General features: G+C 38.1%; 1 protein-coding gene across 7 annotated transcripts in view; it reads left to right on the top strand.

Annotated features, from left to right (window-relative positions):
* The window catches only part of magi2b (membrane associated guanylate kinase, WW and PDZ domain containing 2b), a 99,992-nt gene that overhangs the window by 52,477 nt on the left and 27,305 nt on the right, over positions 1 to 20,210 (top strand). For all 7 annotated transcript variants that reach the window (XM_077597432.1, XM_077597427.1, XM_077597429.1 and 4 more), the window contains 3 exons: positions 13,841 to 13,898; positions 14,907 to 15,028; positions 16,761 to 16,943. In XM_077597432.1, the coding sequence (XP_077453558.1) occupies positions 13,841 to 13,898; positions 14,907 to 15,028; positions 16,761 to 16,943 (363 nt within the window). The remainder of the gene's footprint in view (positions 1 to 13,840; positions 13,899 to 14,906; positions 15,029 to 16,760; positions 16,944 to 20,210) is intronic.

Raw genomic sequence — 20,210 nt, forward strand, 5'->3', positions numbered from 1 at the left:
TACCACTGTACCCCGAACATTTTTTCCAATCCAATATCCTGTTTTTGGTGTTTTTTTCAGAGGGTTGGAACGAATTAATTTGTTTTCAATTCATTTCAATGGGAAACGTTCGCTCAAGTTACGAAAAGCTCGACATACAATCTCAGTCTCTGAACAAATTACGATCGTATGTCGAGGTACCACTGTATATATATATTTTTGTGTAAAACCAATCTGCTTTCACCCATTTCGGCTCTAATCTGGAACATTTTGCTCACTGGTAGCAGACGAAAACATCATCGTCGACTGCTAATATCGTCATGCTTTAAGCATGATATGTGCACGCGCATTCCAGTTTCACAGGTCCGCCTTTTCACTATCTAAATATAGCGTGTCAGCAAGCAATGTACCCAGACAGTCAAGCTGCGATATCTACAGAATCTTGAATTTAGTGATATACTGGCATACTGATTGGGCACCACTTTGGAGACAATTTTAAACTTTTAAGTGCGCCCTATGTGAGTAAATATGTGCCGCCTTGCATTTGTACAGTTTATTGTCGCAAAATAAGGGGAATTGCAATCATTAATAAGAGGAGCAATTGGCTGAGGTTGACATGCCCGCATTTGTCCTGTGGATAACAAGACAAAAAAACTTGATGGCCCCTTTTTTTTTTAATGGATTTTTTAAATGGGCGCTCGTCTCGTCTCGTCTCAGACCGGTTGGCTGGCTGGCTGCGGTTCCATTTGCGGCTGTCAGTCAGCGGAGCTCGCAGCGAAAAAAAAAGGGAAGAATTAAAGACACATTAGAGCTTTCCCATCCGTAATCTGACATAAGTGAGGGAAATTAGACGACGCTTTAGGCCCGAAAGGCTCCGTTTTCCAATGATGTCCGCCCAGGAGATCAATGGTGACATTTGACCCCTGAGAAGCTTGGCGAGGAGATACAGTTAACGGTGGCGTCCTATAGATTTCATATTTTGACCTTTAGCGATGACTTAACTCTTTGACTGTCATTGACCCTTCAAAAAGATTTCAATTGTACAAAGGCTGTGTATATCTTCATTCATTCATTCTGCCTCTGCATAGTTGAAACCGTTGATGTCATTTAAGGTGGGCGGAGAGTATTTTTTATTCATTGCCCTATTGATTTTTTCCTGTCTTTTGTAAAATTACATTTTAATAGAAAACAAAAAAGTTAAAAAAAACTAACTTTAATTGAAAAAAAACTAGACTATTGTCTTTGTGTTTATTTATTTTTTACATTTTCCATGCTTTATTTAAAGTATTTTCCGGACTATAAGTCACAATTTTTTTTTTACTAGTCTGGCTGGGCTCAGACCACCAACAAGTTATTTTTTAATAATAATTTTCTTTAAAAATGTTATGTTAACAGATACCGTTTACCTATTTAGCCAGTTGTGCTCCATTTTATTATGTTACTTTAACTTATATTTGATCTTGGTTTCTGATCCAGTAAAAAATCGCCCCCCCCCCAAAAAAAAATGCGCCTTATACTCCAGTTCGCCATTTTTTTTCTTTGCCATTGTGTATTCTTTAGCTGCTGCGACTTATTGTCAGAAAATACACTAGTTAAGAAAATAAAAATTATATATAAACGATTATTCTCCTACATGTTAAGTCCTGGGACCTTCGAGAACTACAAAAACTTTCCAGAAATTTCAGTTTTAGTTGGTGACAAAAGAACTTTAAAAAATGTGTAGTTTTTTTTAGACGAGGTAACCAATGAATAGCATTTTTTTTCCATTCATTTCGCTAGCAATCCACACGTCAGGTAGGCAGTCTGGCAGTCCGGCAGCTTAGTCTGGCTCGGCGTAATATCTGGCAACAGCCAAAAACCGCAAACAAACATTTCCGAAGCTCCTAGATGAGAGAGAAAATCCTGTGAGGGCCAGGAAACATTCTTTTTTTATCGGGCAAAACAGCCGTTCGGATGAAGGCGGGCGGGGAGGCAATAATCCAACGCCGTCCTCGTATTGTCCCCCGTCCACCACGGCTTTCTTTTCAAGCAGGCGCAACAGCGCGTTTCGGCGCGGCAATCCTGCATGCCGTCATTAAAAATGCATGCTTGGGCTCTAAGTGACAACATATTTTCTTGTCATGTCGTGTCAAACTAACACGTGATTAAAATTTGACGAGGAAAACTACTTTGTAATATAGAGTGCCGTTGGAAAATATGGCATTGGATTGTTCGGTATCTAATCTGGTGAGTTATAAAGTGGGTTTAAAAAGAATTATTTTGAGTACTTTTAAGGATTTTTTTTAATGGCTGCCTTTGATGGGAGAAAGACGTCCAATGCATAGGACCTGGGAGGGTCGGCAGTGATCATATGTGAGGCAAATTTATTTGTTTTGCACTATTCAATACAATATAATTCAAATTGGGAAGAATCTAAACCAGGGGTGTCAGACTCGGGTTGGTTCGCGGGCCACGTTAACGTCAACTCCATTTCATGTGGGCCGGACCATTTTAGATATAATATTTGGATATTTTTTTTATATAAATGGATTAAAAGAACTGGATTAAAAGCCCTGAATATTCAGTTTTTTTATAGATCTAAAACAATGTTTATTTTAGCTTTTTTTAAATATATTTTTAGATTTTACACAAAGATTTTTTAACTAAAAACACAGAAAAAATGGATTAGAAAATTACAATTATTGATTTAAAAGGGGGAAAATCAGGAAATTTAATATAGATCTATACTCGTCATTTTAATTTGATCCTAAAACAGAGAGTCGGCACTCATGATTTACTTTCCCGGGCCACACAAAATGATGCGGCAGGCCGGATTTGGCCCCCGGGCCGCCACTTTGACACCTGTGATCTAAACAAAAACAATTAAGTAATAGAAGTAAAACTTTACAAACAAATTGGTAAGATGCAATTAAAACAAAAACAATCACTTGAAAAATAAAACTAAAACTTTAAAAACAAATCGGTAAGAAACAATGAAAATAAAAATGATCCATTAAGAAATAAAAATAAAACTTTAAAAACAAATCGGTAAAAAAACAATGAAAACAAAAAAAATCAATAAAGAAATAAAAATAAAACTTTAAAAACCAATCAATAAGAAACAATGAAAATAAAAATGATCCATTAAGAAATATAAACAAAACTTTAAAAATCAATCGATAAGAAACAATGACTACAAAAACAATCAATTAAGAAATACAAATAAAACTTTTAAAATAATCGGCAAAAACAATAAAGACAAACACAATCAATTAAGGAATAGAAATAAAACTTTAAAAATACATATTTGAAAGTTGTACTAACGCTTTCACGCAAAAAATCAGATTTGATTTGTTTTTTTGTTTCAATGTTTTCCGATTACATTCATTTTGAATACAAGCAATTTAAAAGTTCATTTCCCACTTCCTTTCAGTGCATGCAGTGAATAATTAACCCGCGCGCCAAACACGGCTCCCATTTGAAAACCCACGCGACATCCCTACTGTGCACGGAGTGACGACGCAAAGTCAATTTCTTCCTTGTTTTGCCTCTCATTATCGCGCACCAAGTACGCATCGGTAAAATATGGATGCGGGCACCGAGAGCGAATACAACGTGAACATCTTGACGAGGCGAGGACCAAAAAAAAAAAAAAAAAAAAAAAAAAAAAATCCCTGGGTAGTCTCACTTTTGTCTCCTGTCTCTGCTCTCTTTATGTCACGGATTTGTTTTGGCTCCGCCCCTTCTTTTGATTTTTTTTTTTTTTTGCAGCGTCACACTCCAACCTCATCGCCGATTCTCTTTCCTCCTTCTCCCGTTTTGCGTTCAGGTTGATTTGAGGAGACGCTTATTTGCGGAGTGAGCGTCTAACGGACCAATGAGGCGCCTTTATCTATGCTATAGCTACGTATAGGATGCGACAGACTGTCAGAGTTCAAACGCTCGTCAGGCGTCTCCTTTTCACCGCCGACGCCGCCTGGTATCTCTTGTCGCCGTTTGAAACGGCGGCGGGCTTGTCGCCGCGTCTCCCGCCTTTTGATTAAGCTCTCAATCCCCGAGCAGCCGTCGCCGGATTAGCGACGGCAAGCTGCGACGAGGCCGCCTCGTCAGCGCCCTTCCTTCTTGTCGCAAAGCGAGTCAGGGGGGGGGAGGAGCTTGGTAAACTAGTCGGGATGGATGAGCTAGGATAGAAGTCAAGACGGTGGCGTTTTGGACCAATCATACCTGTCAACCTCTGCCGATAACTGCCCTTATAAATGATTATGATTCCCCTTACAAACCCCCCAAAAAACCTTACAAACACCGTACGACTCGTACGAGTCGTACGGTGTTTGTAAGGTTTTTGGGGGGTTTGTAAGGGGAATCATAATCATTTATAAGGGCAGTTATCGGCAGAGGTTGACAGGTATGCAAATTGTTTGTCAAAACAACCATGTCGAAGTGGTTAAATGGGACGGATTTGATATTTTTCTAGTCTACGTCCCAAAAAATACAAAATAAAATATGATGTACAGTTATACCTCTACTTACGAATGCCTCTAGGCACGAAAGTTTCAGGTTACAATTTTTTTTTTTATATATGCAAATGATTGACGAGATACGAAAAAGATCCAGGTTACGAAATCCCCCCAAAAAGTAAATGCATTTCCTTATCTGTTATTTTATTTTGAATTCCCCTTAAGCCAGGGGTGTCAGACTCGGGTTGGTTCGCGGGGCGCTTTAACGTCAATTAGATTTTATGTGGGCCATTTTAGATATAATATTTAGATTTTTTTATATAAATGGATTAAAAGAACTGGATTAAAATCCCTGAATATTCAGTTTTTTATAGATCTAAAACAATGTTTATTTTAGCTTTTTTTGATATTTTTAGATTTTACAAAATGATTTTTGAACTAAAAACAGAAAAAAATGATTAAAAAATGACAATCATTGATTTAAAAGGGGGAAATCAGGAAATTTAATATACATCTATACTCTTCATTTGAATTTGATCCTAAAACAGAAAGTCGGCACTCATGATTTACTTTCCCGGGCCACACAAAATCATGCGGCGGGCCAGATTTGGCCCCCAGGCCGCCACTTTGACACAGGTGCCTTAAGGCAATTAAAACCTGTACAAATGCAAGGTGGCACATATTTTCACACACACATAGGACACCCGTTTTAAAGGATTTAGTTGGTAGTTGTGTGAGGACTGTGGAACGAATTAGAGAATTTACATATAAAGTACACCTACTTACTAAATTTTCAAGTTACGAAAGAAGTCTTGGAACCAATTAATTTCGTAAGTAGAGGTATGACTATAATTTAAATTGAAGTCGATAAAGTGGACATTCAAATTTAAATAGGACAGCATTGGTTTTATATTTTATATCGAGTCCATGTACAAAAAAATGCAGTAATTTAGTCAAATTGGGGCATGTCCGTCTCGCAGTTATTCACTAAGTTTCTACACCTACTTTCTTAAAAATATCAATTTGCAAATATTTTCCTTTGTACATTTTTTTTTCTTGTATAAAAAAAAAAGTTTACAGGGAAAAAAAAGGTAAAATTATATTCCGCACCCCAAATGTACATCATTTAAAACATGTTTTCTTGCTATTAGTGCACTCACAGCTTACATTTTCAGGCATAAAAGTCTGATATTAACATTTTTCTTGTTATTTAGAAGTATTGCAATCTGATTATTCACAAAGATGACCTCCTTTCATTTAAATCCATTTATTTTGAAGACTATCTAAGCAGAAAATCCAAAAAGTCTAGGCCAATTCTTCAAGTAATCCAAAGCCAAAATGTCCTCCAATTCCTGACAAAAATAATATGGCTGCCAAGTGAAGCCTTTTACATCATTTTTTTTTCTTTTTCAAAATAGCCAAGTATTCTGTCTCCCAAATTAGGTGGGCTCAACTCAAAGGCAAAAAAGACAAATGGAGGAATGGATGAAATAAAAACAGACGCAGTGATGCAAGGCCCAGATAATATTTGAACATAGTTACATCACGTCATAATAGAAAAACTGCGGCGTCCTCACGCCGACAATTCTGCTTCTTAAGGACACTCAATTTTTGTTATGAGACCCCGATATAAATCAGACGTTTATCGCCGTTAATGGCAGCCAATGAGCAAATGCGTACAAAAAAATAATAATAACCTAAGTTTGCAACTCTAAGAACTGGTTGTAATTTCACCTAAAATTAGGCTGTCAAAAAATGATTTATTAGTCATAGTAACTCATGTTATGAGGAGAATAAAACTTGAAACGTTTAGTGTTAGTCGTATAAAGGCGAGAGTTGCCTCATATTTCTGATTCGATTTAATAACTCATTACTTGTCAATTGCTGAGACGAGCACTTTACTATCAAAAAAAAAACTGAATTATTTCGCTGGTGATGATAAACAACATTTTTGCTTGTAATCAAATTCATTTTTACCTCAATACTTCAATGTTTGAGTTTCTGTTTTCAAGCTAAATGAACTAGGGCGGTTACAGTGTGCTGTGGTAGTTAGTAAAAAATAAGGGCAATTGATATTGAAAACAACTATCATTATTTGTGTTTATACAAGTGAGGTTTTTTCAGAAAGAAATTAAATTAAAAAATGTAAAATATTAAATAAATTGAGATTTAAAAAATTAAATATTAAATGATTTGAAATTTAGCAAATTAAATATTAAATAAATTGGAATGTAAAAAATTAAATATTAAATAAATTGATTTTTTTTAATTAAATAAATCGAAATAAATAAATAAAAAATAAATAAATAAAAATTAAAAATAATAATATTAAATAAATTGAAAAAAAATTAAATAAATTGAAATTATAAAAATTAAATATTAAATAAATTGACATTAAAAAAATAAGTATTAAATAAATTGAAATACTTTTTTTAATATTAAATAAATTGACATTAAAAATTTAAATATTAAATAAATTGAAATTAAATAAAAAAAAAAACATTTTTTTTTATATTTTTGGGGCCTCTGAGCCAGACATTTAAAATCCTGGGTCTATATCAATGTAATCACAACATAAAATAAACAAATATAATCCTAATTTGTGCATGACATGATTAATATGACTTTGTTTTATCTGTTATTTTTATTTCTTAATGGCTCTTATTTCAAGTATTGTTGGGCAAAACATCAAAACAAATAAATCCATAATTTCTGCAAGAAAGGGTGAATCAAAATACAATTTTGGCCCTTCCCAGTTCTACTAAATTGGACATCTAGAGCCGTCCGTGGCAGTCAGTGAGCTCACTAAGTGCCTTAGAAAGGATGAAGAACATTCTCATTAGATCGCCATGATATTTTGATTAGAAAAACATATCTTCACTTGAACATATTAGAAAGAGAGACGAAAAAAACACCCGTGATTTTCCCCCCCCACGACGACGCGTGTTGCAAACACACTCGCCGGCGCACACTAGCGCATTGTGTGTTTCGGCGGCAGGAAACGGAGACGAGACCGAGCCCTCTGCTTGGAGAGCGGTCGCCATGGAAACTGTCTCCAGCTCTCTTTTTTTGAGGGGAGGGGGGGATCTCGAACGGGCCGGCGTTTTAAAGGTGGCGCACGGACGCGGTGGGCGGGTCGGAGTCGGAATGCGTCTGACTCCTGCGGGAAGGAGAAGGTTGTGTGAGGTGACTGCTATACACACACACACACACACACACATGCACACACACACACACACACTAATATCAATGGGACAAATCTGAAGGCAATTGCATTATCGCTTGAGCGGATGAAGATGCAGTAATTGTGAAAAATAATGGCGTTGGGGAATTGGGAGTGTCCGTCCGTCCGTGTGTTTCGATACGTCGCAGTGTTCGTCGCCGAGTGTGTTTGTTATCGTTTAATTTCGCTATGTGCCACAATCGCTTACCGTATTTTCCGCATTATAAGGCGCAGCTTATATATATGGATCAATACTGGTTCATTATGGTAGGACATTTCTTTTTGCGCAGCTCCATCTTGTGGTTGCATAATGTAACCCCTCCAATGTAAAGTAAATTAACTTTAGTAAAATGGAGGCTAAATCGGCAAATGTTAGCATATTTTTTCATGTAATCATAGCCTACGAAAACAACGTAAAAGGCTGTCAGTAGTCAGAGTGGAAAAGAAATTTAAATATAAATATAAATAAGATGCTCGAGCTAAAATATCAATAACTGGAAATTCAGAATAATAACAACTTATAGTTCAGAAAATACGGTAGAAGTAGGCTTCATTTTTAGAGCATCGGGTAAAAAAATATGAATTTTAATTATTGACTCAATTCAACTTCATTTTGACTGGAAACAGTTGTCGATCAATTTGTTCATTGATTAGTTGTTGATTAATTAATTAATCCCGGCTGCAATTTTTTTTTGTGGTTTTGTTGGCATTTTGCAGAAATTGTCATCCATTGGTCACTATACTGTAAATCTCTATTTTCAAGCCGGGTGTGTTAAGAAGTAAATGTTTCAAGTATGGCTTTAATAGCAGCAGTTTGAGTCGCCTGCATAATTTACACGCTCAATTATTTACACGTTCACCCTTTTAACTTAGCAAGAGGTTGAAATGTGGCATCTTTTAAGCTTAAAGTTCAGACTTGTTGTAGACCAGATGTCTGATAATCATTACGCTTTTGTTTTTGCCACGAACATATGTTTGGGGTTTTTTTTTTTTGCTTCCTGTTTGTCCAGAGGCATATTGATTCTGAACTATTCAATGTGTTTAGGATTCAATTGCCTTGCGGCAAAACCAGCTGTTTGGTGGTTAGTCGTGTCTGCTGTCAAAATGGCGCCTTCAATGGCAGCCAACCTTAAAATGCCCTAAAACCAACAGGAAGTCACCTGGAATTGCCCCAAAATCAGCAGGCAGCGACAAACTAACAAGAAACATGCCAGAAAGTCCCTCAAAATTGATATAAAATTCTCTAAAATGTAGAGGAACTGACCTGTAAGTACAGTAATCCCTCGATTATCGTGTCTTCACTTATCGCAAATACACTACTCTGCAATTTTTTCCCGCTATTAATTATTTTTAAAAAATCAAATAAAAAACAACAACCTTTTTTTAAGTTCATAAAAAAGGTAAAAATGTATGTATTTATCTATGAATTAATTAATTTATTTATTTATGAATTAATTTATTTATGAATTAATTAATGTATTTATTTATTAATTATTTTTATTTTTGTATTTTTTAACTTATTTATTTTTTATTTTTTGTATTTATTAACTTATTTATTTATTTTATATTCTTTATTAACTTATTTATTATTATTGTTTTTATTTATTAACTTATTTATTATTGTTTTTATTTTTTTATTTGTTAACTTATTTATTTATTTATTTTATTTACTAACTTATTTATGATTCTTTTTATTTTTTATTTATTCACTTATTTATTTATGTCTAAAATGTATTTTTCTGTGTCTGTATTCTCACCCTCTTGCTACTGTGACAATGAAATTTCCCAAATACGGGATGAATAAAGTAATCTAATCTAATCTAAAATCCACGCTGAAACTTGTTAGCGGAAGCCCCTTTAGCTACGAGGGCTCAGCACCGAAGAAAGAAAAAAAAAGTTATAATAGGGGTGACCCTACTTTGTGATTTTTCGATGATCTGGTCTACATTAACCGTGATATTCGAGGGATTACTGTACCCTATAACAAGGAAGTACCTGCCGTTGACAACATCAGATTCACATAAACTGTTTCAGTGCCTTTGATAGCGTTTGACAGCAAGCGAGTGAACTTTTTGGGCCAAAAAGTAAAGCGGTCCGGCCCACGTGAGATGGAGTTGGCATGAATTTGGCCCGCGAATGAAACGGAACCAATCGTGTCGGTGACATGGAATGGAAGATAAATTCTTGGAAAAATAGGTGCCTGATAAATGTGTACGACAAGTGCTGAAGAATTAGTCTGAATTAGTAGCGTATGCTCGTGCTGGAGCGGAGCAGCTTGAACAGATGGGCTGTGGGTGCGGATGGGCATTTTTCTGGGTTTACTTGTGCGTAAAAGCGCAAGGTCAATCCCCTTGTCGTTTTCCGCATCCTGTCGAGTGAGCACTTAGCCAAAACACCTCCTGATTACGGAATACTGACTCGTACAAATTGAGCCTTTCGTCGGGAAATGCTTCCCACTTGCTATCAATGAATGGACCATTTTGATCTATGAAATAGATTTTAACATAGGCCTTATAATGTGGGAAATACGGCTTACCTAATTTTCCATTCAATTCCGCCCCAATTCATGATTCCCACCAAACCTGCCATAAGTGAAAACCTGTGCTATTCGAATAGAAATTTTGAGGCTAGTTTCTATGAAACAAATTTTCACATGAAGGTGCGCCTCATAGTGCGGAAAATCCGGTATACAGCATTTTCCATTCAATTCAGTCCCAATTCATACTCGCCACCAAATCCACCATTAGTGGAAAGCCACGCTAATCTAATAGACAAATTTGGTGAAGTTTCTAAGAAACAAATTTTAAGATGAGGGTGCGCCTTATAGTGCAGAAAATACGGTATACCCCCTTTTCCATTCAATTCAGTCCCAATTCAGGATTCCCACCAAATTCGCCATTAATGGAAAGCCGCACTATTCTAATAGACAATTTTTGGTGAAGTTTCTAAGAAACAAATTTAAGATGAAGGTGCGCCTTATAATGCGGAAAATCCGGTATACAGCATTTTCCATTCAATTCAGTCCCAATTCATGATTGCCACCAAATCCACCATTAGTGGAAAGCCACGCTAATCTAATAGACAATTTTGGTCTAGTTTCTATGAAACAAATTTTAAAATGAGGGTGCGCCTTATAGTGCGGAAAATCCGGTATACAGCATTTTCCCTTCAATTCAGTCCCAATTCATACTACCCACCAAACCCACCATTAGTGGAAAGCCACGCTATTCTAAAAGACAATTTCGGTCTAGTTTCTATGAAACAAATTTTAAAATGAGGGTGCGCCTTATAGTGCGGAAAATCCGGTATACAGCATTTTCCCTTCAATTCAGTCCCAATTCATACTACCCACCAAACCCACCATTAGTGGAAAGCCACACTATTCTAAAAGACAATTTTGGTCTAGTTTCTATGAAAGAAGTTTTAAGATGAGGGTGCGCCTTATAATGCAGAAAATCCGGTATACAGCATTTTCCCTTCAATTCAGTCACAATTCATACTACCCACCATTAGTGGAAAGCCACGCTAATCTAACAGACAAATTTGGTGTAGTTTCTATGAAACACATTTTAAGATGAAGCTGCGCCTTATAGTGCAGAAATACGCTATACTGCATTTTCTATTCAATTCAGTCTTGTCACTCCAAGTTTCTGACTTGAACACTCAGATGATTTAAAAAAAAAAGATATTTCTTGAAATCCTGTCAAGAGCAGGGCACCCAACAATGAAGCGGATTTTAGGGGGAGTTGACTGCACTTATTTCTTAGTGCGCGTGGTTTTGTTGGCTGGAGGTGAAAAGCGGGACAAAGAGGCACCGAGCTTTTTAGCCGTGCTTTGACCCACTTTATCCCGGGGCAGTAAAAGGAGATAAATGGGAGAAGCCAACGGATGGCAGAAAGGACAAGACAATTAACGCGAGAAGAAAGCTGGAAGGCGAGAAGAAAGTGGGCGGCTCTTAGAAAAGAAGAGACAAATCGCGAAAACCCGATTCGGACACCTTTTTTTGTGGGACAATTGGCGCTGCTGAAGCGGGATGGCCTTTTGATTGAATTACTTAACAGCCAGTTAATTGACTGTTAATTTTTAATATCGTTTTACACAGGAGGTCCGCGGATCGTCAAATGAAGATTTTCCCGAAACGCCGGCTTTAATTATCCTTAAAAATTGCACGTAATCCTTCAATCCGACGTTCGCGGGTCTCGAAAATGATCCCAGAGGTGGCGTTTTTGGTGAAAAAAGAAGGGTTGAATTAATTTGCTGTCATCAGGTTGCATTGTCACGTGAATGAGTGTAACAAATCCACTTGAATCTGAGTGATATTATGGTCTGTTGATGAAAAGATCCAAATTCTTGTAATTCTACATAGTGTTTATAAACTGTTGGCGTTTTTTTGCAAAGTTGTGAACTTTATTGCAGTCTTCAGTCAATGTAAATAATGCAAAAAATGAAGAGACCATTTTACATAGACCCAAACTTGAGGATTTTGGACAATTCAGTCAGTAGTGAACAATGTATTTTCGTGATAGATTGAGCGTGAAAATAATTGGCGATTAATTTGATAAGCAAGTCACTACTACTACTACTACTACTACCAATACTGCTACTACAGCTATTGCTGCTGTTACTACTACTACTGCTGCTGCTGCTAATACTACTACAACAATACTGCTACTACTACAGCAATTCTGCTACTACTGCTACTACTACAGCAATTCTGCTACTACTGCTACGACTACAGCAATTCTGCTACTACTACTAACAATACTACTGCTACTGCTACTACTACTACTAACAATACTACTGCTACTGCTACTACTACAGCAATTCTGTTACTACTGCTACTACTACAGCAATTCTGCTACTACTGCTACTACTACAGCAATTCTGCTACTACTGCTACTACTACTACTAACAATACTACTGCTACTACTAACAATACTACTGCTACTACTAACAATACTATTGCTACTGCTACTACTACTACTACTAACAATACTACTGCTACTACAGCAATACTGCTTCTACTGCAACTGCTACTACAGCAATACTGCTACTACTGCTGCTACTACTACTACTAACAATACTGCTGCTACTGCTACTACTACTAAAATTCTGCTACTGCTACTACTACTAAAATTCTGCTACTGCTGCTACTGCTACTACTAAAATTCTGCTACTGCTGCTACTGCTACTAAAATTCTGCTACTGCTACTACTAAAATTCTGCTACTACTGCTACTAAAATTCTGCTACTGCTACTACTACTACTAAAATTCTGCTACTGCTACTACTACTACTACTAAAATTCTGCTACTACTACTCCTACAATTATGCTACTGCTACTACTAATACTAAAATTCTGCTGCTACTGCTACTACTACTACTAAAATTCTGCTACTACTACTCCTAAAATTATGCTACTGCTACTACTAATACTAAAATTCTGCTGCTACTGCTACTACTACTACTAAAATTCTGCTACTGCTGCTACTGCTACTACTACTACTAAAATTCTGCTACTGCTGCTACTGCTACTACTACTACTAAAATTCTGCTACTGCTGCTGCTACTACTACTAAAATTCTGCTACTACTACTACTAAAATTCTGCTACTGCGACTAGTAATACTAAAATTCTGCTACTGCGACTACTAATACTAAAATTCTGCTACTGCTGCTACTACTACTACTAAAATTCTGCTACTGCTGCTACTACTACTACTACTAAAATTCTGCTACTGCGACTACTAATACTAAAATTCTGCTGCTACTGCTACTACTAATACTGCTACTACTACTACCACCACTACTACAGCTCCATTTAGTGGATCTATAACAACCCACAAATACTAAAGTTCCATCTCGTGCATGTCTACCGCCCTTACCACTACACCAGCTCCATATAGTGTATGTATAACACAATCCCCTAATACTACTACTACTACTACTACTACTACACCACTACTGCTACTGTCCCTTAGACATGAAACCAATTTGAAGATAGGCCATTCATTGAAGGTGCGCCTTCTTGCACAGAAAACACCCTAGATTTCATTTCCGTGTACCGTATAACCATCGCGAGTGCGCAGCTGTGACCTTCCATTGCCGGGGTCTCATTTTGGCGGCTCGGGTGTTTTGTTTGATTGTGCTGCTCTTGCCATAAAGTGACTTGATTTCCCCCGGCGTGCTTCCCCCACACCTCAGAACTGCCCTACGGCTGGGAGAAGATCGATGACCCCATCTACGGCAGCTACTACGTGGAGTAAGCAAGCATTTCATTTTTTTTGGCGTCCTTATCAATTATGCATGGCCCCACGCGCTCGCTTGTCTCGGACGTCTCGCCGCTCGTTTGTCAAAACTCTTCCAGGAGAATTCTAATCAGCAAAGATCATCATAAGAGCTGTTTATTTCATACGGAGATAGTTTTCGTTTTTTTTTTTTTTTTTTTGGTAAACACCCTCACCAATTGCCTTGAGGATGTAGCCTAGAGGTACGACGCAGTCAACGCAAGTTCACTTATTTCAGTAGTTTGACTCAAAAAGGGAACCCGTTCCTTTTGAAAAACTTCTTTTCTACCAATAGTATCAAGTTGATGGGTTTGGTTTTGTTCTGTTTGAAACAGGTCGATGTTAAGGGTGTTTTTTCTTTTTTAAAATCAATACTGCAATATATCACGATATCCCATTGCACGATTATCGCATTGATTCGAAACCTTTGTTTTTTGGCTATTTTCCGCTTGCTACTAGAACTCACCACTGAAGTTAAAAAATAAATAAATATATATTTTTTTAAATAGGGTTGACCATACTTCGCATTTTTCGTTTATCGCGGCCATGTCTCGTCTACATTAACCGCGATAATCGAGGGATTACTGTAAACAATATGGGGCTGCACTTCCACTCACGCCCACTAGTCGACAGCAGTCAGCCGTCGTTCCCTGACATGTAACAATTCTGCACTGTTTCTTAGCTCAATTCCCATAACAAATCCCATTTTTGAGTACTTTGAGATGTTTTTTCAAGCAATTCAGCACTAAATACCGAGAAAATGACACAACCAAGGCCATATGTTGTTCAACCATGTTTACTCTCGAGCGTAATGAGGTTCTAGAAATAAATTCAGATAAATGTATCGCCAGATACGAGGCAATATGCCCTCCTAGTCCACGTGATTATTTTAATTCTGTTATAGAGGACAAATCGTAGTTGGAAAAGCGTCTACGCACGACTGTATTTTTATCATTATGCCTAATAGTCAATGTTCTTTGCAGTCACATCAATCGTAGGACTCAGTTTGAGAATCCCGTCTTGGAAGCAAAGCGGCGCCTTGAGCAGCAGAGGCAGATGCAGACTCAGGGTCTCTCCGCTCTCCCGCTGCCCACCATTTATAGAGGTATACCGCTTCCTGATGTTACGTACTGCGTACAAACGTTAAGCGAACCATCACATTTCCTCAAGCTTTGCACTACAAGTAGACGTCCTGATCGTGTGTCACTGCCAATTATTTACCATAAACCTATTTTTAAGTCACGCGGGGTTGTTCTACCTGACGAGCACTTTTTAGCTCCTTCTTTATTCTGTATAGAGTGGTACCTCGACATACGATCTTAATCCGTTCCGGGACTGAGATCGTATGTCGAGCTTTTCGTAACTCAAGCAGATGTTTCCCATTGAAATGAATTGAAAACAAATGAATTCGTTCCAACCCTCTGAAAAAACACCAAAAACTGGATATTGGATTGGAAAAAATGTTTTATTTATTCTAATTCGCCATCTATTAACAAAGTAACACATAACTAGTGGTTTAATAGTAATAACATGTGTTTAATAGAAGTAAAATTAGACTCATTTCACGGAGCGTAGAGACAGCGACATACACAGAGGCGGGGGGGGATGTTCGGGGGTACTTTATCCACGGCAACAACGCACTCATAAACGAACAAACAAATTTAAATGAACTTGGATAAATATATACAGACACACTCAAACATGTTTAATGTAACTTTACACAAAACTGAATTCTAGTTTTGTCTTTTGTTACCTTCGTTTTACAGGTTAGCGGTTTGCCACGCCTCCACCCTCACATTCGCTATCGGTGGGCTGTTTGCTGTTGTATTCCCTTCAAAATATTCCGAAAATGATGCACACAAATGTCCTCACAAGAGGATAACGCACGACCACTTGCCAACGAGAAGTAGTCTTGAATGAGCGATCGTGGGAGCTAACAGGCCAAGGAAGGAATAACAGCCTACCCACGTATTGATTGTGGGTAATGAAGTTTTATTCTGAGAAAGGCTGCCATTGGCTATCAGTGTTGTGTGCACGAGTATACTTCATTACCCAGGAAGCCTTCTTTTTGCCCGCGCATGCGCGTTGTGCGTTTCCTGGTCGATGCTAGGAGAAACTCGTGTGAATAAATCGTTCAGTGCTCGTAGATATCTGTTATACACGAGAGATGCGGCAAAAAAGACAGTGCGCTACAATGATAAACAGCCTCTCATGTCATGGCCACCTGGCTTGGTCGCATCTCAAAATGTTGATCGTATCTAGAGCGAATTATTTGCTCAAAAATTTCTTCGTATCTCGAGCATCTCGTAGGTAGAGCTGCTCGTATGTAGAGGTAACACTGTATACAGAATTAAATCATTTCATTTTTTCGCTGCCAACGCAGTGGTTTGTGAGTTTTGTCTTCAAGTGCATGCCTTACTGCAATTTCTTCAATTACTCAAGGGCTCTTTGTACATTTCCTTAAATCAAAGCGAAGATGCAGATTGGTTGGCGCAAAAAGCACATTTCTTTTTTTATCACGTCTGTGTGTTATCGTGTGACGTAAAGGGCATCCTTGGCCGGGGTCGAGAACGGTAGGCGGGGTTAGACAACTGAGAACATGATCACCCCCAAGGTCTTCCGTCTGGCACCGAGATAAGAATTTGCTAGACCATTCCAAAATAAGCTCGCCATGACTCACCGAGATTGCGCTAAATGCTGGCAAAATCTGCAGCCAAATAATAATCCAAGCCAGAGTTGTTATTATTAGATAAGGATGCATTTGGGAGTGCTTTCACCGAATAAGAATCACCTTTCACCTGGTGTGTTTTTTTGTTTTGTTTTGTCTCTCCCTTCAGAAAAGCCACTTTTCACCAGGGACCCGACCCAGTTGAAAGGCACGTTCCTCTCGACGGGCCTGCAAAAGAGCAACATGGGATTCGGCTTCACAATCATCGGAGGGGACGAGCCTGACGAGTTTCTGCAAGTCAAGAGCGTCATTCCCGACGGGCCGGCTGCTCAGGATGGAAAGATGGACACAGGTACGGTCATACCTCTACTTACGAATGCCTCTAGGTAAGAATTTTTCAGGTAACAAATTTTTTTGTATGCAAATGCATACCTGTCAACCTCTGCCGATAACTGCCCTTATAAATGATTATGATTCCCCTTACAAACCCCCCAAAAAACCTTACAAACACCGTACGACTCGTACGAGTCGTACGGTGTTTGTAAGGTTTTTGGGGGTTTGTAAGGGGAATCATAATCATTTATAAGGGCAGTTATCGGCAGAGGTTGACAGGTATGCAAATGAGTGACTCGAGATACGAAAAAAAAATCCATTAAATATAAGTCGAAGGCCCCGGAAAAAGCTTAAAATAGCACGACTTATTGTTGGGTAAATACTGTAATTGTCCTGCATTGTGCTCCTCAATGATCTCACGTCCATTTCTATCGGTGTTGTACTACAGCAGGGGTAGGGAACCTATGGCTCGGGAGCCACATATGGCTCTTTTGATGGGTGCATATGGCTCTCCCCTAACCTGTGAGGTAAAATATGGAAACTGCTGGTGAGAAAGCGCAGGAATAGGAGCCCAAGCGGAAGCCACTCCCCCGTCCACCACTTGCTACTAGGACTCAGCACTGAAGTAAAAAAGAATAAAATTTATACATTTTTTAAATAATAATAATAATCGGACATAGGCTTTGTCATCATTCTTGACTCAACAAAAGCCTAATTGTCATCATACCCAGCTGCATATGACGAAATGAGTAGTGCTTCTCCATAAGGTGCGTTTTCCCGGCAAAAGGCCCAAATAAGTGATCATTTCAGACTCGTTGACATTCTGCCGTGATTGATACATCGCAGCAGATGACTTACCTCTCACTGTCTCCTCACTTACCTTCAGTCAGCCAGTAGGAGGCAGATCACCGCCCAACGTCTTTAATGTTAACTCACCCCCAAGTTATTACACAGAAGGGATTGTGTGTCGTGCTACTGCAAGTTTAGAGTCCAGATGGATGTGGGGGGAAAACTGTCCTTAAGCCTAAAGCCTAAATAGGGGTGACCCTACTTAATTTGTATTTATTTTTTTAAATAGGGGTGACCCTACTTAATTTTTATTTATTTTTTTTAATTTGGGTGACCCTACTTAATTTTTATTTATTTTTTTAAATAGGGGTGACCCTACTTAATTTTTATTTATTTTTTTAAATAGGGGTGACCCTACTTAATTTTTATTTATTTTTTTAAATAGGGGTGACCCCCTATTAACCGCGATAATCGAGGGATTACTGTATACTAAGACTTTTGTCATTCCACAAACTATTAAGTTTCAGCTAAATGTGCTTCTTTCACTATTTTATTCAACGGATAACAACCTCCTCCTCCTCGCTCACTCTCCATCTGTTGCCAGAAACTTGCTAAATTTTGAATATTTTTGCTGTCTGAGTCAAGTAGAGTTCACCCAGCGAAATGATGTCACCGTGAAAGTAACATGAAACGCTCACGTTGCCGATAGATGTCCGATCCGTTTGAACTGGGAAGGCTAGCAGCCAATGGGAAGCATAATTAACCAGGACTGCTTATGCTAGCCGCCATGCACCTTTGCTAATTAGCATTGTTAGCGGCCGGTGACGATGACGTCATCGACCGTGGCCGTGTGCGCTTCGCCCTGCCATGAACCGGCGACATTTCCTCAAGGCGAGTCGCTAACCCTCGGAATCAACGTTTGACGTTAATCAGGCGTTTCCATCTTTTTCCTTCATCTCCCATTCTTTGACTTCCACGTCGCTCGCTCTTTTATCTCGTCTCCATCTTTGTCTCTGATTCTCATTCGTAGCCTCGGCGCACGTTATCCGACGTAGCTTTTTTTTTCATTTTCATCTCCATCCTGCTTTGTGATATTTTTCCTCTCGCCTTTTCATCCCCTTTTTACTGTTTTGTCAGCTTTCTCCTCTTTTCCCTTTCTGATTTTCCTTCCCCGCAACTTGCTACTTTCCCCTCTGTGACATTGCCAGAGCTACTCACAGGCACACACACACACACATACACACACACACACACACACACACAAACACACACACACACGGGTGCTCCCCGGCTGAGATTAGCTGGCCTATTTGAGCCGAGCGACATTGCTCTTAGGGATTGTGCGTGATGATGCATGTGACATGTGTGTTTGTGTGTTTGTGTGTGTGTGTGTGTGTGTGTGTCCGAGGGCCTCCAGTGGTGTGAAGGAGAGGATTTAAGGCAACCACGTTATTCATGGGACTGCCACGTTAAAGCAAAAATCTATAAATGTCCGCACATAAACCAGCACTGTTGCCTTTGTGGATTTCACTCGCTGCATCTCGCTTTCATTTTATTTTATTTATTTATTTTATTGCCTTACCTGTCAACTTCAGCCTATTTCTCCTTATGATTGCAATTCCCCTTATTAAGCGATTAAAAAAAAAAAAAAAAAGTACGAATGAAACGCGGCATGTATTTATTCACATAGGGCGCACTTAAGTCTAACATTTTCTCCAAAGTGGACAGGTAGTCTAATCAGTATGCACGAAATTCAAGATTCTGCTGTATGACGCTGACAGCTGGAGTGTCTAGGTCACATGTGTCAAAGTGGCGGCCCGGGGGCCAAAACTGGCCCGCCGCATCATTTTGTGTGGCCCGGGAAAGTAAATCATGAGTGCCGACTTTCTGTTTTAGGATCAAATTCAAATGAAGAGTATAGATGTCTATTAAATTTCCTGATTTTCCTCCTTTTAAATCAATAATTTTCATTTTTTAATCCATTTTTTCTGTGTTTTTAGTTCAAAAATCATTTTATAAAATCTAAAAAATTATTTAAAAAAGCTAAAATAAACATTGTTTTAGATCTATAAAAAACTGAATATTCAGGGATTTTAATCCAGTTCTTTTAATCCATTTATTAAAAAAATATCTAAATATTATATCTAAAATGGTCCGTCCCATATGAATTCAAGTTGACGTTAAAGCGGCCCGCGAACCAACCCGAGTCTGACACCCTTGCACTAGATCACATGTGTCAAAGTGGCGGCCCGGGGGCCAAATCTGGCCCGGGAAATTAAATCATGAGTGCCGACTTTCCGTTTTAGGATCAAATTAAAATGAAGATTATAGATGTATATTACATTTCCTGATTTTTCCCCCTTTTTAAATCAATAATTGTAATTGTTTAATCCATTTTTCTGTGTTTTTAGTTAAAAAATCATTTTGTAAAATCTAAAAATATATTTTAAAAAAAGCTAAAATAAAAATTGTTTTAGATCGATAAAAAACTGAATAT

This window comes from Stigmatopora argus, chromosome 3, assembly GCF_051989625.1.
Source record: "Stigmatopora argus isolate UIUO_Sarg chromosome 3, RoL_Sarg_1.0, whole genome shotgun sequence".
Lineage (NCBI taxonomy): Eukaryota > Metazoa > Chordata > Actinopteri > Syngnathiformes > Syngnathidae > Stigmatopora > Stigmatopora argus.